Source organism: Toxorhynchites rutilus, chromosome 3 (genome assembly GCF_029784135.1).
Source record: "Toxorhynchites rutilus septentrionalis strain SRP chromosome 3, ASM2978413v1, whole genome shotgun sequence".
NCBI lineage: Eukaryota > Metazoa > Arthropoda > Insecta > Diptera > Culicidae > Toxorhynchites > Toxorhynchites rutilus.
Genome location: NC_073746.1, coordinates 212242853 through 212257699, shown reverse-complemented (window position 1 = coordinate 212257699; position 14847 = coordinate 212242853). Strand labels below are relative to the sequence as shown.

Here is a 14847-nt window from a genome sequence, read left to right as displayed (position 1 = left end):
GTTAGTTGCTGCCACGAATTGTGACATAAAGGATTCATGAAGTCTCATTTGGTCGAGTGGTCGATAGTTCGCGTTTACATAATCACATCACGTACCGCAGTGAATCCTGATTCTTACTTCCTCCCACTAACAACTATCCCTTCCTTGATAATCGCTAGGGAACCACGCTATAGAGGCGAACCTTCTGGTCTCCGGGCGGCGAATATCATACTAACATTCCTCCCCTTTCCCTGGTAACTGTAAGGACGTGGGCGGCGCCGTTATTGAATACTAGCTGACCCAACGAACTTCGTCCCGCCCAAAATAGATTTTTTGATTTGAATTCCTTCAAACATCCACGTTTTCTTACTAAGTGAACGTTAGTGAGTCCAATCACTGAACTCTTCATTGATTGATTACTCTTTGACCCTTTACACCCTTTTTTTTACTATAAATTGTCTACTACTTCTATTCGTCCTTATAATATAAAATATTCGTTCTTATAATATAAAATTATTTTCAGACATATTCTCGTTCAAGATTCTTCAAGCATTTGGAAATAACATGTTTCTCCGTTGCATGGAATACATGTTTGATACAGAGAATATAACAAAATAAAGGCATCTCAAATCGGACCATTCCTTCCTCGGGTTTAGGGCACACCAACACATTTGGCCTTTCATTTTTGTTTATATAGATAGAAAATATAGGAATGCGTTATTCCGTCTGAAAATCCTTTTCCACTTTCGAACAAAAATCAATTTCGTTAGCGCCAACATCAAATGGACTAACAACGCTTAGCTAATTGTAGAACAATTGGGAATTCAACTTTCCGAATTTTCCGATTTTTCTCTCCGCTATATTGATCTACTGGAAGAGACGAATACAACGAAATATAGATGACTCAAATTGAACCATTCCTTCCTCGGGTTTTGCGCTTACCAACACATTTGGCCTTCCATTTTTATTTATAGATTAGCTGACCCGGCAAACTTGGCCCCGCCCAAAATTTTTGTTTTGTTTTCAATACCTTCAAACATTCACGTTTTCTTACTATGAGCAAGTTCATGGGTCCAATCGTAGAACTGTTCATTGATTGATCTTCTAATCGACCCCGTTGAATTTATCTTTTACTATAAAATCCCTAATATTTCTAACAAAACTCATCATTATAATATCGGATTATTTTCAGACAAAATTCTCGTTCATGATTTTTCAACCACTTGCAAATAACATGTTTCTCTGTTACATGGAATCAATGTTTTATACAGAAAATATGATAGAATAAAAACAGCCCTAAATCAGACAATTCCTTCCTCGTGTTCTGCTCTTATCAACACATTCGGCGATACTTTTTTATTGGTATAGATAGAAGAAGGTATAGGGGTGCGTTTCATCACATTGAAATCCATTTCCAGTTTCGAAAAAAAATATCAACTTCGATAGCGCAAACATCAAATGGACTAACAGGACTTGTCACTATGTAATTGTAGAACATATGGGAATTTAATTTCCCGAATTTTCCCTTTTTCCTTCAGAGATTTCCGAAAATTTTCAATTGTCATGTTTGGTAGGAATAGTTTTGGTTGAAAAATGTGTAATATTTTTATGGGATCCTCTCTCCATTCCAGAGGAGGGAGGGGTGTCATACCATTATAGAAACATTTCTCATGCCCTAAAACTTTCATATCCTAAATTAATATCCCAAATTGTGCTTGATTAGTTCTCGAGTTATGGAGAAATTTGTGTTTGTGTGCCCCCTGTATTTTGTGTTTCACATTTGTATGACAGCTCCCCCTTAGAGAGGAGGTGAAGTGTCTAACCACCGTAGAAACATTTATTGCATTATTGTTGGAGTGGAGAGCCTAACCACCATAGAAATATATATTGCATCGTAAATCCACAAACCTTCTCGAGTAATGCAGAAATTTATGTTTCATTTGTATGGCAGCCCCCCATAGAGAGGGGGAAGGGGTCTCAAACTATCACGAAAACCTTCCCCGGCCCCAAAAACCCCTACATATCTATTTTCATATATATATATATATATATATATATATATATATATATATATATATATATATATTAGGCTGTCAAAAAAGTCCTGCGGTATTTCCGCGAGGTGTCGTTGTAAGCGCGTAGTTCTAGTTGTATTCATTGTATTGAGTCATACTATAGCTTGTTGGAAAGGTATTTTTGCGCGCTATAATATAGTCCTTCACAGTTTTTTGTTTGGTTAAGTCGACTTGCACAATTAGATTGATTTGTTGCTCCCAAGCGTCATTCGATGTGTTCTTTGTCAAATTTCGTTAGTTAAGGTCGATCACGAAGAGCAACTACAAATTGTACAAGTAGAGGGTGTGTCACATCAAATTGCATCACGGAAAACCGCTGTAGAAATTCGCCCAGTAGACCGATCCTTTTGAAAATTTTAGACAGTAAAATAAAAACTATGAAACTACTTTTTATGCATACTTCGAGCCCAAGCCCGTATGCTCGCACCTTCCTCTTTACCCCGTCCATAAGGTTCTGTACAACGTCAGCTTGTTGTTTTTTTGAACATAAATCCATTTTCTCTTGAAGTCCGCCTCTGATTTGACAACTTTTGGGTTCTTCCGGAGGACTTGCTTCATAATCGCCCAATATTTCTCTATTGGGCGAAGCTCCGGCGCGTTGGGCGGGTTCATTTCTTTTGGCACGAAGGTGACCCCGTTGGCTTCGTACCACTCCAACACGTCCTTTGAATAGTGGCACGAAGCGAGATCCGGCCAGAAGATGGTCAGGCCCTCATGCTGCTTCAATAGTGGTAGTAAGCGCTTCTGTAGGCACTCCTTAAGGTAAACCTGCCCGTTTACAGTGCCGGTCATCACGAAGGGGGCGCTCCGCTTTCCGCAAGAGCAGATCGCTTGCCACACCATGTACTTTTTGGCAAACTTGGATAGTTTCTGCTTGCGAATCTCCTCCGGAACGCTGAATTTGTCCTCTGCGGAGAAGAACAACAGGCCCGGCAGCTGACGAAAGTCCGCTTTGACGTAGGTTTCGTCGTCCATTACCGGGCAATGCGGCTTCGTCAGCATTTCGGTGTACAGCTTCCGGGCTCGCGTCTTCCCCACCATGTTTTGCCTTTCGTCGCGGTTAGGAGCCTTCTGAACCTTGTATGTACGCAGGCCCTCTCGCTGCTTGGTCCGCTGGACGAATGAACTTGACAAATTCAGCTTATTGGCGACATCCCGGACCGAACTTCTCGGATCACGTCTAAACTTCTTAACTACGCGCTTGTGATCTTTTTCACTGACGGAGCATCCATTTTTGCCCTTCTTCACCTTCCGGTCGATGGTTAGGTTCTCGAAGTATCGTTTTAGTACTCTGCTGACCGTGGATTGGACGATTCCCAGTATCTTACCGATGTCCCGATGTGACAACTCCGGATTCTCGAAATGAGTGCACAGGATTAATTCACGACGCTCTTTTTCGTTCGACGACATTTTTACAAAATTTACGAAAAATTGACAGTGAAGCATGACCAATGTGATCTATACACTCTTATCTGATTATAAGCGAAAGCTGAAGATATAATTCCTGAAAATTAAATTTCTACAGCGTTTTTTCCGTGATGCAATTTGATGTGACACACCCTTTACCCAAGCTCAAGCTTATTGAGGCCCAAGAATTCTAAAAGAGATGCATGATAAAGATACATTTAAAATGGCATCGAATTATACAGTAAAACATATTCATATTTCACCCAAATCAGACAACCCGAAACATCTTAAAGAAAGTTTTGAATCTCACGCAAAAATAGTGGATGTTTTCCCCAACCTAATATAATAACACGCCTTTATTATACTCTGAGTGGCAAGTTCGAGAATACGTCTATACTCGTGTGATTTTGAACTTCCTTTGACTGGATCATGAATCGATCCCGAAGTTATGGAAATGCGTTATTTCGTCTGAAAATCCATTTCCACTTACGAACAAAGATCAATTTCGATAGCGCAAACATCGAATGGACTAACAACGCTTATTATGATGTAATTTTCGAACATGTGGGAATTGAATTTTCCGACCTTCCTTCAGAGTTTTTCGAAAATTTTCCGGTTTTTCTCTCCACTATATTGATCTACGGGAGGAGACAAATACAACAAAATACAGGAGGCTAAAATCAGACCATCCCTTCTTCGGGTTTTCCGCTTACCAACAGATTTTGCCTTACATTTTTATTTATATAGATAGATAGATATAAGATATGGTAATGCGTTATTCCGCCAGAAAATCCATTTCCACTTACGAACAAAGATCAATTTCGATAGCGCAAACATCGAATGGACTAACAACGCTTATTATGATGTAATTTTCGAACATGTGGGAATTCAATTTTCCGAATTCTCCAACCTTCCGTAAGAGTTTTCCGAAAATTTTCCGATTCATTTTTCCACTATATTGATCTACGGGAAGAAACAAATACATCAAAATACAGGAGGCTAAATTCGGACCATCCCTTCTTCGGGTTTTCCGCTTACCAACAGATTTTGCCTTACATTTTTATTTATATAGATTCAATGCTCGAATCACCGAAACTTGCACAATGAGATTGATTTGTTACTCCCAAGCGTCATTCGATGTGTTCTTTGTCAAATTTCGTTAGTTAAGGTCGATCACGAGAGCAACTACAAATTGTACAAGTACCCAAGCTCAAGCTTATTGAGGACCAAGAATTCTAAAAGAGATGCATGATAAAGATACATTTAAGATGGCATCGATTTATACAGTAAACCATATTCATATTTCACCCAAATCGGACAACCCGAAACATCTTAAAGAAAGTTTTGAATCTCACGCAAAAATAGTAGATGTTTTCCCCAACCTAATATAATAACACGTCTTTATTATACTCTGAGTGGCAAGTTCGAGAATACGTCTATACTCGTGTGATTTTGAACTTCCTTTGACTGGATCAAGAATCGATCCCGAAGTTCACGACATGTGAGACACCCACCACGCTAGCCGCATGGAATTGCATTCTATAATAACACACATTTTGTGATGTTTCGATTCAAATATTATCGAATAATATTCAATATTACGTTACGTTACGCTTGCTATTCTTTTTGGTCGGCGTGAGGGTAGTTATGGTTATTTTTTTTGCAGACGTTCGAAACATGGCATAAACATATTGCAGAGAGAGAGAGCGAAAGGAACGATTCAATTATACACACCTGCGCCACTGCAAGTGTTTAATTGTGGTGGGCCTCGGCTTTTTGTCTATTGCGATATTGGTTTCAGTTTCACTCGAACCCTTCACTGCAGCGTTTCGCGCGATGTTCAGTTTTTGTGTTGATTCAGTGAAATTTTGTTTGATTTTCATGACATCTAGAAGCTGAAATTGGGTTCGACAAAACATTAAAATTCTAGCATCTGAGTACACCGGGTTGTTGAATAGTAACGCAAAAAGCAAAAATAATTACGCCCTTCGTTACTTTTTATAGTGTACAAATCGGTTGGCTAGAAACTGTGCGGCTTTCCAAGTTTGGCGTGGTTTGTTTGGACCACGTTTCGGTTGCGGTTGTCATAGTGAAAGCAACTTCCTTAAGCGGTTAACTGGTGTGTTCCTCAGCAACTCAATTTGAAAGTGCTATTGCTATAATCTACATGCAATAGTTTGAAGTGGTATTTTTAGGCGAAATAGTGAAAACTCCATGAAAACGCTTCGGAGAATGAAAACATCAGTGAACAATAATTGAATTGCGGACAGGTGACCAAAAATATCATGTTTTGTGTATCAAAACACACGAGACTTTCCTATCGCGGCCCAATATTGTTTGAAATGTAGTTAGTCATGTTATGTGTATGTTCTATGTGGCCACCAGGGTAACACTATCATGCGTCATGTCCTTCTTTGTGCTGTAAATTCGTTGATTTGAAAGAGCGATGAAAAAGCATGTGAGGGCGACGAAGTGAAATATTCAAATTGAGCTATGCTAAAGTTCTGAACGCGAGTGGCACAACAGTTCACCGGTGGTAGTCAATTAGATCGGTCACTAGCTAGGAAAAAAAACAGTAAAACAGTAAAACACGCGTCCCAGGTGCTAGAGCTGCTTCCGTTTCGCTTTTTAGTTAGTGTTGCACTTTTTCAAAATTAACATAAAGGTAGAATAAGCCGCGTATGTTGTGGCCATTGTTTGTGTTTCGAAGGTGCAGCCATATACGCATGGGTAGAGTGGTGCTTATCCGACCGTGAAATTATCAGTTTTTGTTCTGCTGATAGCTTTCATTAGTTTGTCAGTTACTGTATTCTAATCATCAATTTGTTTCCAATATTGTGTGGCGCGGAATCAAAAAGAAGCATGTGAATGAGACAATTATGGTGTACTTAATCATTCCCCGATGATTGCTAATACATGTGTTCGAACGTCTCCATTCCCATGCGAAATGGTAAACTTTGAAAGATCTACGATGATAATAATTTGTTTGCTAAAATAGTGAGAAAAATTAGCATTCTAAACAGTGTTAAGCTGAATTCTTGTCGATGGCTACCTGAATTGAATAAACACATTTTTCTCGAACATTCGGAACATTTCAGAATTTCATCATATATAAACTTTTGCTAGTCTTTATACGAACTTTATAAAAGACAGTGAGTATTTTCATCGGCACAAATACGATTTTTGAGCAAAGAGCAAACAAAAGAATTTGATTAAGATTTGGTAGACCGAACACATGGCCCTTCGATAGGTCAGCTCACATTTCGTTCCGCTTGAATTGACTGATGACGAAAAACTAAGATAATTCAATAATTGAACTTCATAAATAGTTAGTGATTGGATTAAAATTTCGTCTGAACATGAGTGACAACCCTTCCCAGTGATAGTTAATAGGTCTAGACTTGAATCGCGACCTCATGTGCACCTTCCTCTGATTCATGTCCAATTACTGTTCGTAAGACGCTCTGTTCTTTCGTATAAACTTTGTCATTTCCTTCATCGCAAATACTGTTCAGCTGTTAAGACTGCACTTACCTCCAAACTAGGTACTGAACATGATTTGCTGATTGCCCTCTAGGTAGCTCGTAGTGCAACACGTCTGACCAATTGAGCCCCGGTGAATAACAACGGTTGACGAAAGCCGTATCGATTTTTCACAAATAGTATAACCACCATGAAAGTGTTTGATCGAAATTATGAGGACAAAAAGCATAGTACAACAACTATTTGTCTCGGATTTGTTTTAATATCGGCCACCAAAGGATTGAAACCGAAGAGTTGCAGTCGGTGGTGAACATTCAAGGTCGCCGGACGTCGGAAAGCCAGACAAGTGCGCGTGATTGGGTAAAGTGATTAACGTAAACAAATGCAAGGAAATGGTGAAAAGTGCAACCTGCGGCTCATGAAAGTGTTTGAATAGTTCGGGCGAAGTGAATCGTATCTGAACTGAAGATATATGTCGAAAACATACAGTGAGAGTGAACAACGTTTCTAGGTGATTTGCCGAATGCAGATAGCTTGTGATCGGTATAGGCGTGAATTGGAATTTTGTAGCTATTTGTTACAATTAACGGAAGGGAAAGCTGAATGCAGCGGCCGCGGATGCACCGGTGATCATGAAGCGTGAGATCGGATTATGTACATATGTTTGCATTTTCGGTACGTATAAAAATGCTGCAGAATCACGAATGATCAGGATAAGAAAAAAACATTTGCTATATCATTTGAGAGCTCTGATTGTAGAGCAATGTTTTCATTTATAACTAGCTGACCCGGCAAACTTCGTACCGCCCAAAATTTATTTTTCCTTATCACATTCACGTTCAAGATTTTTCAACCACTTGCAAATAACATGTTTATCCGTTACATGGAATAAATGTTTGATACAGAAAAGATGATAGAATAAAGATTGCCCTAAATCGGACAATTCCTTTCTCGAGTTTTGCTCTTATCAACACATTCGGTGATCCATTTTTATTTATATAAATAGAAGAAGATATAGAAGTGCGTTTTATCACATAAAAAAAAATTCAATGGTCATGTTTGGTTGAAATATGTGTATTATTTTTACGGGACCCCCTCTCCATTTCAGAGAAGGGATGGGTGTCATTCATCATAGAAACATTCCTCATATTCAAAAAACTTCACATGCCAAATTTGGCTCCATTTGATTGATTAGTTTTCGAGTTATGCAGAAATTTGTGTTTCATTTGTATGGTAGCCTCCCCTTAGAGAGGAGGGAGGAGTGTCGAACCACCATAGAAACGTTTATCGATCCCTAAAACCTCTATATGCTAAGTTTAATTTTTTGTTTGATTAGTTCTCGAGTTTTTCAGCACCCTCCCCTCCTTCTCTTTGAAGAGGAGAAAGGAGTGTCAAACCTCCATAAAAACATTAATTGCTCCCTAAAACTCCATATGCCAAATTTCAGAGAGAAGGGACGAGTGTCTATCTATCATAGGAACGTTTCGTGCCTTAGAACCTTCACATGCCGAATTCGGCTCCATTTGCTCGATTAGTTTTGTGTTTCATTTATATGGCAGCTCCCCCTTAAAAAGGGAGGTGGAGTGTCTAACCACCGTAAAACATTTATTGCATCCTAAAACCTCCACATGCTAAATTTGGTTTCATTAGCTTGATTAATTCTCGAGTGAAGTGCGATTCACATACAACATCCACGTCACGTTCGCGTTCCGTCCCGTCACGTTGCGTCAATTATACTTCCAAGCAGCTTTTATGTAAACATTCACATGCACCGGCAACGGGAACTTCGACTTGCCGTTGCTGGTGTATGTGAATGCTTCAATAGGAATTTCATGGAAGAATAATTGACGCAACGTGACGTGACGGAACGTGAACGTGACGTGGATGTTGTATGTGAATCGCACTTAATGCAGAAATTCGTGCTTCATTTGTATGGCAACCCCCCTTTAGAGAGGGGGTGGGGTGTCTAACCATCATAGAAACATTTATTGCACCCTAAAACCTCCATATGCCTAATTTAGTTTTATTTGCTTGATTAATTTCCCGAGTTATGCAGAAATTTGTGTTTCATTTGTATGGCAGCCCCCTCAAGAGAGGCCGTACAAATTACACATTAATTTCTACATTATTCGAGAATTAATCAAGCAAATGAAACCAAATTAGGCATATTGAGGTTTTAGGGTGCAATAAATGTTTCTATGGTGGTTAGACTCTCAACCCCCCTCTCTAAGAGGGGGGCTGCCATACAAATGAAACACAAATTTCTGAATTACTCGAAAATTAATCAAGCAAACGAAACCAAATTTGGCATGTGGAGGTTTTAGGATTGTGCTCCCGTGGTCGAGTGGTTAGCGTCCCACATTATCATGCCGGGGTTCGGGTACGATTCCTGTTCTGGCCGAGGGATTTTTAGTCATAGCAATTTCTTCTGACTTGCACTGTTGTCACGCGTATTCTAGAGCTTGCCACTCCAGAATACATTCAAGGCGTGTTATTCGGCATAGAAATCTCAACAAAGTACTACTCATAAAAATGACGCAAGTAATACTTACGTTGAGAAGGCGATGGTTCCACTGGGAACGTTGATGCCATCCAAGAAGAAGAAGGTTTTAGGATGCAATAAATATTTCTATGGTGGTTAGACACTCCTCCCGCTCTCTAAGGGTGGGCTGTTATGCAAATGAAACACAATTTTCTGCATAACTCGAGAACTAATCAAACACAATTTGGGATGTGAGGACTTTTGGGTATGAGAAAAGTTTCTATAATGGTATGACACCCCTCCCTCCTCTGGAATGGAGAGAGGTTCCCATAAAAATATTACACATATTTCAGCCAAAAATATTCCAACCAAACATGACAATTGATAATTTTTGGAAAACTTTGAAGGAAAAAGGGAGAATTAAATTCCCATATGTTCTACAATTACATAGTGACAAGTACAGTTAGTCCATTTGATGTTTGCGTTGGCGAAATTGACCTTTGTTCGAAACTGGAAATGGATTTTAATGTGATGAAACACACTCCTTTATCTTCTTCTATCTATATAAAAAAAAAGAGTTCGCCGGATGTGTTGATAAGAGCAGAACTCGAGGAAGGAATTGTCCGATTTTGGGTTGTCTTTATTCTATCATATTTTCTGTATAAAACATTTATTCCATGTAACGGAGAAACATGTTATCTGCAAGTGGTTGAAAAATCTTGAACTAGAATTGTGTCTGAAAATAATCTGATATTATAATGATGAATTTTGTTAGAAATACAATCAATGAACAGTTCTGCAATTGGACCCATGAACTTGCTCATAGTAAGAAAACGTGAATGTTTGAAGGTATTGATATCAAAAAACAAATTTTGGGCGGGACGAAGTTTGCCGGGTCAGCTAGTCATAAATAATTGTCCCACACAATTTGCATTCTAAATACTCCAGTAAACAAAAGATTCTTTTTTGGTTCTTCATCTCATAGCGACTGCTGAAGCAATTGTTATTTGGTTATTCGGTATTAAAAATGAAACAAAATGGAATAAATTAGTGAGTGCTAATTAAATTCCCAGAAGTAAAGCGATTGCCATTCGGAAAAAAATTTCTAAACTAGCTGACCTGGCAAACTTGGATTTTTTGTTATCAATGCCTTCAAACATTCACGTTTTCTTACTAAGCGAACATTCATGGATCCAATCGCCGAACTGTTCATTGATTGATCTTCTAATTGACCCTTTACGATTTCCTTTTACTATAGCCTATGATCAGAAAGTACCTGGATTTTTTAAATGAACAAAAAAAATCGAGGGGTAGTATCCGAGACACGATGTAGGTTAGGATGTAGGACTACGCAATCTTTTTTTTTCAATTTGTTGGTTTATCATTTCGGATATTATTTGCGCATACGTCGAAAGTTCAAAAATAACTCTTTAGTAAAAAGTTCCCGGGACCCTGAAAAGGTTTAATGGTCTGCGTGGTTTTGTAAAATCATTTCGAAAAACAACGATTCTTTCTTGCCTTTGCGGGAACAATACACTAATTGGTCATATGTCGCAATTTGTTTCTTTATATCAATGCCAGCATTGCACTGAGTATTTAACGAGAGGCATCTTCCGTGCATCGCCATTCAACAAGCATCAAACACGCGCCTAAAGACGCGTCAACATTACGCCAATCGGCCTTGGCCGCCCGGTAAAGCCGACAAAATGTGGACGTACCGCCCGAGCTTGCCGACGTGTCGAAAACCTACTCGAATCAAACCGAACCAAACCCGAAACAAGTGGGTCCGGATCGAAGAAAATCGAGCCAAAACAAAACGAAGTAAATTAGCGTTGACGACATTGTGCTTCATGTGTTCGTGATGGCTTCGTGCATTCGATGGGGATTCGGCTTCGTGCGCATTACATAACGAACCGAATATGCCGCATGGTACAGGCCGATCGGCATTATTGGGCATAATGTGGACGCGTCTTAACAGATGCACACAGTTGCAGCGATAAACTGAAAATGACATATTCGCTCGGGGAGAAACATAAAAAACAAAACGAGCAGAATAAGCGACCTTTGTTGTTTCGGGCACAGAAAGATTCTATGAATTTTCCTCAGAGGAGATTCAATACTTATACGCTAGCGACAGCTTATTTACATCGCAACTATTCTTTTTTCGCTATCCCCTTCATTGATTCTACTCTTCTTCTTCTTCTTCTTCTTCTTCTTCTTTCCCTTTGTTTACGGAGACTTTAAATCCAACGATTCATTCGTCTCTGACTGTTTCTATTATAGCGGCTGCATAAGTTGCTCGTTATTGACAGCTCTGTTCGGGAAATACACAAATGGACAGAACAAATGTATAGGGAAATGGGAATGCTTCCAATTTTCATCAATTTAAACCATATACAGACAATGGGATTGTAATGTATAGCATATCAAACAAATCTTAGAAAGTTTCCGATTCGATTGGTATGCAAATCGTTAAAATCCGTTCGCAGCAAAAATAGTTATTAACGTTAACTTTATTTCATAAAAACAGGAAGTGGGTTATATCTATGGTATAACCGCAATGGTGACGTAGGACTATCGTTGATTCAGTGATCATTTGTTTGAAGTTCAATCTGAATCCATTCTGAATGAAGAATAAATGAATATTCGGGGGACTTCGAAAACGAGAGCGTTACGTTAGAGGTACAAGGTTTTATGCATCCAATATTGGATACGAAAATATCCTACTGATGAGCAAGAATAATCTTCAGATCTTTCCTGCTAATTGCCCTTGATTGAAAAATCACAGAACGAAATGTATTTGGTCGCAGTGTTATATGGTTAGAAAACATTAAAATAAACTCTTTCGCTTGCATGTTATTTTCAATGCCAAGGGGAACTGGCAGATTATTTTGCAGCAGCGATATCTTTCCGGGTTCTTCTCGAAGTCCATCACCAGTGCTAACTCTAACTCGATGATCACCTGTTAATTGCACTTGATTGAAACATCACAAAACCAATTGTATTGTATTTTAAACCAATTGTATTTGGTCGCAGTATTATATGGATAGAAAACGTTAAAATAAACTCTGATAATTGCACTTGATTGAAAAACCACAAAAAAAAGACGGGTGGGTAATGTCGGGGACATAACCGGAGTGACGTAGGACTATACGAAGGGGACAGCTTTTGCTAAATATATATTTTAAATATATTGTTTTATTTTCTTCTGCTACGTGAATACCTACCTATCTACCTGAAAAATGGATTAGTTTACTGTTTACTCTTCATGAACATGTTGGGGGTTCTGAAAAGAACCTTTGGTGTTGTGTTTTTGCGTTTTTTTTACAAACTTTCTCAATTTTTTCTCGCTGTCTTATAGTTAATTCTTGATTTTTTTCCGAAGGCTTTGTACTTTTAACATTTAATTTAAACGCAGGGCATCTTTCGACGTATGCACATATCGTACAATCGAAATGATGGCTGTGATAGGGGATGCATAGGTGGTCATCAGCTCATTCACTATCATATATTTCACTATTGAGCACATTACCGTACCTTAAACTGTTTCCGTGTTTCGGAGACGAATGAATTGTAAGATTTGTAGTTTCCGCAAACAAAGTAAATAAAAATGAAAAAGAACTGAGGTTTTGGAGACGAACTCTACGATCTGTCGACAAATAAACGAGCTATAAGCGTTCTGAAAAACCAACAGTAAATACATGGACGAATGACCTTCGGATTAAAGCCCTTTAAAATAAGAACAGAGCAGCAGGAAATACATAGAGGCGAATGAACTGCAAAGTTCCAAGCCTCTTAAAAACAAAGAAAGAAGAAGGAATAAGAATAAGAATAAGGAAATACATAGCTCATCATGTTGCTCCTTAGTTATTTTTCTATACAATGCAGATGTAACGTCATTCATTTTTCAACATCAGTTATCAACCAAAGAAAGCAGTTCTTGCTACCGAGAAAATTCGTTAATGCCATCCTGCATACAATGTGTTGTAATTTGAAGCCATTTTTAATTCGGAAACCATGCATGGGTTTGTGAAAACTGAATGATCAATTTAAAAGACCCCAACCACCAATAAGTTCAAGAACAAGATAAACAAAATAAATCAGTTTATATTATATGTCATATTATGTCTCTTTAGAATGCATTGGTATTGTGAAAAACTTTCAATAACTCTTCTTTGAAAGGTTTAATGGCCCTGAAAAGCGCCGTGTTTTACGGTGGCTGGTTTTGCCACCAAAGCAGTCTGTATAAACAAACTTTTTCCTTCTTCTATCTGCTTCCGTTTTGCGATTGCGTTTGCCACTCGCTGAAACTAGTTGTTGCCACCGAACCGAATGTGCTCTGTTCTGTTCGGTTTTGCGGGTTTTTTTTTATTGTTGTGAGCAGCCTTGCAAGCCAACTCGAGCACTCCGGCGGCCGAAATTCTATAACCGCTATTAGGTATACTGGTGCTCCGGCACCAATCCGTTGATGCGATGTGATGTGAAACGATGCCACACAACCACACTAATTTACGGTTTGAAAGAGAATGATATATTTTTCAGCGGATCCGCGCCTTTTGTACTCTAGCGGTACACACTCACAGGATAGAGACAAATCAGCAGACAAAGCCAAACGGGCGAGTCCAACTAGACGAACGAAAGAGCGTTAAAAGGCAGCGATGGAAAAAAATACATTCATTACGATTTGTTCGCTCGTTGGATTGACATGCAGGCTAAAAAGGGTCCTTTTCAGGATCACAAAATTATCTTTAATCTAAAGAGTTTATTGTTTTGTTATCACTCGATATCCCCATCTTGTTCGGCTAAACCTTCCTGTTTAGCGATTGCGTTTGCCACTCGCCACAGCTTTCACAGTTGGAAAATTTCTTCCCATCCAGCTTGTGACATGTTGTACAGTAAATTACATTTAATGCGACGTGCCGAAACACCACTCAGTGTCGCATTGGAGGCGATTTTAACCTGTAATTGAACATTTGCGATGACAGTGGTACAGTGTCGACTTTCGATGTGGGGTCATAATTTGGATCTCGAACTTTATGTTTACAAAAATTTCCAACTAAATATGTCGCATTACAGGTCCGTCCAATTAGCTGAATGTCGAGCTAAATGTAAATTACTGTACTTTCAATCTAGAAGCAATTTAAAAATTAATGAATATTGAATAATCGGGAAAGTCTCCAACCATAAATAAGCTCAGAACAACTGCCAAATTCACATACTCATCATATACTGGCAAACAAATTATGAAAAAATCAATTTGTGTTTTATTATTATTTTAGAAAGCATTGAACTGTATTTCGTAAACTCTTTTTTGAAAGATTTAATGGCCCTGATAAGCGCCGTGTTTTATGGAATTTTAGAAAACTTTGTACTCGTGGTTTTGAAAAAAAAAACCATTTCGAACGCCCTCGATGCCGCCTT

The 14847-nt window shown here is 38.7% G+C and overlaps 1 protein-coding gene across 14 annotated transcripts in view; it reads left to right on the top strand.

Moving 5' to 3' along the window:
• Positions 1 to 5278: 5278 nt before the first annotated feature.
• Positions 5279 to 14847, top strand: part of LOC129776995 (protein bride of sevenless) — a 28259-nt gene continuing 18690 nt past the window's right edge. Inside the window, exons 1-2 of one of the 14 annotated variants that reach the window (XM_055783013.1) lie at positions 5279 to 5580; positions 7102 to 7619. In XM_055783013.1, coding sequence (XP_055638988.1) covers positions 7577 to 7619 — 43 coding nt within the window. In that variant the 5' untranslated portion in view covers positions 5279 to 5580; positions 7102 to 7576. The other 13 variants (XM_055783005.1, XM_055783017.1, XM_055783015.1 and 10 more) reach the window with 13 other exon arrangements.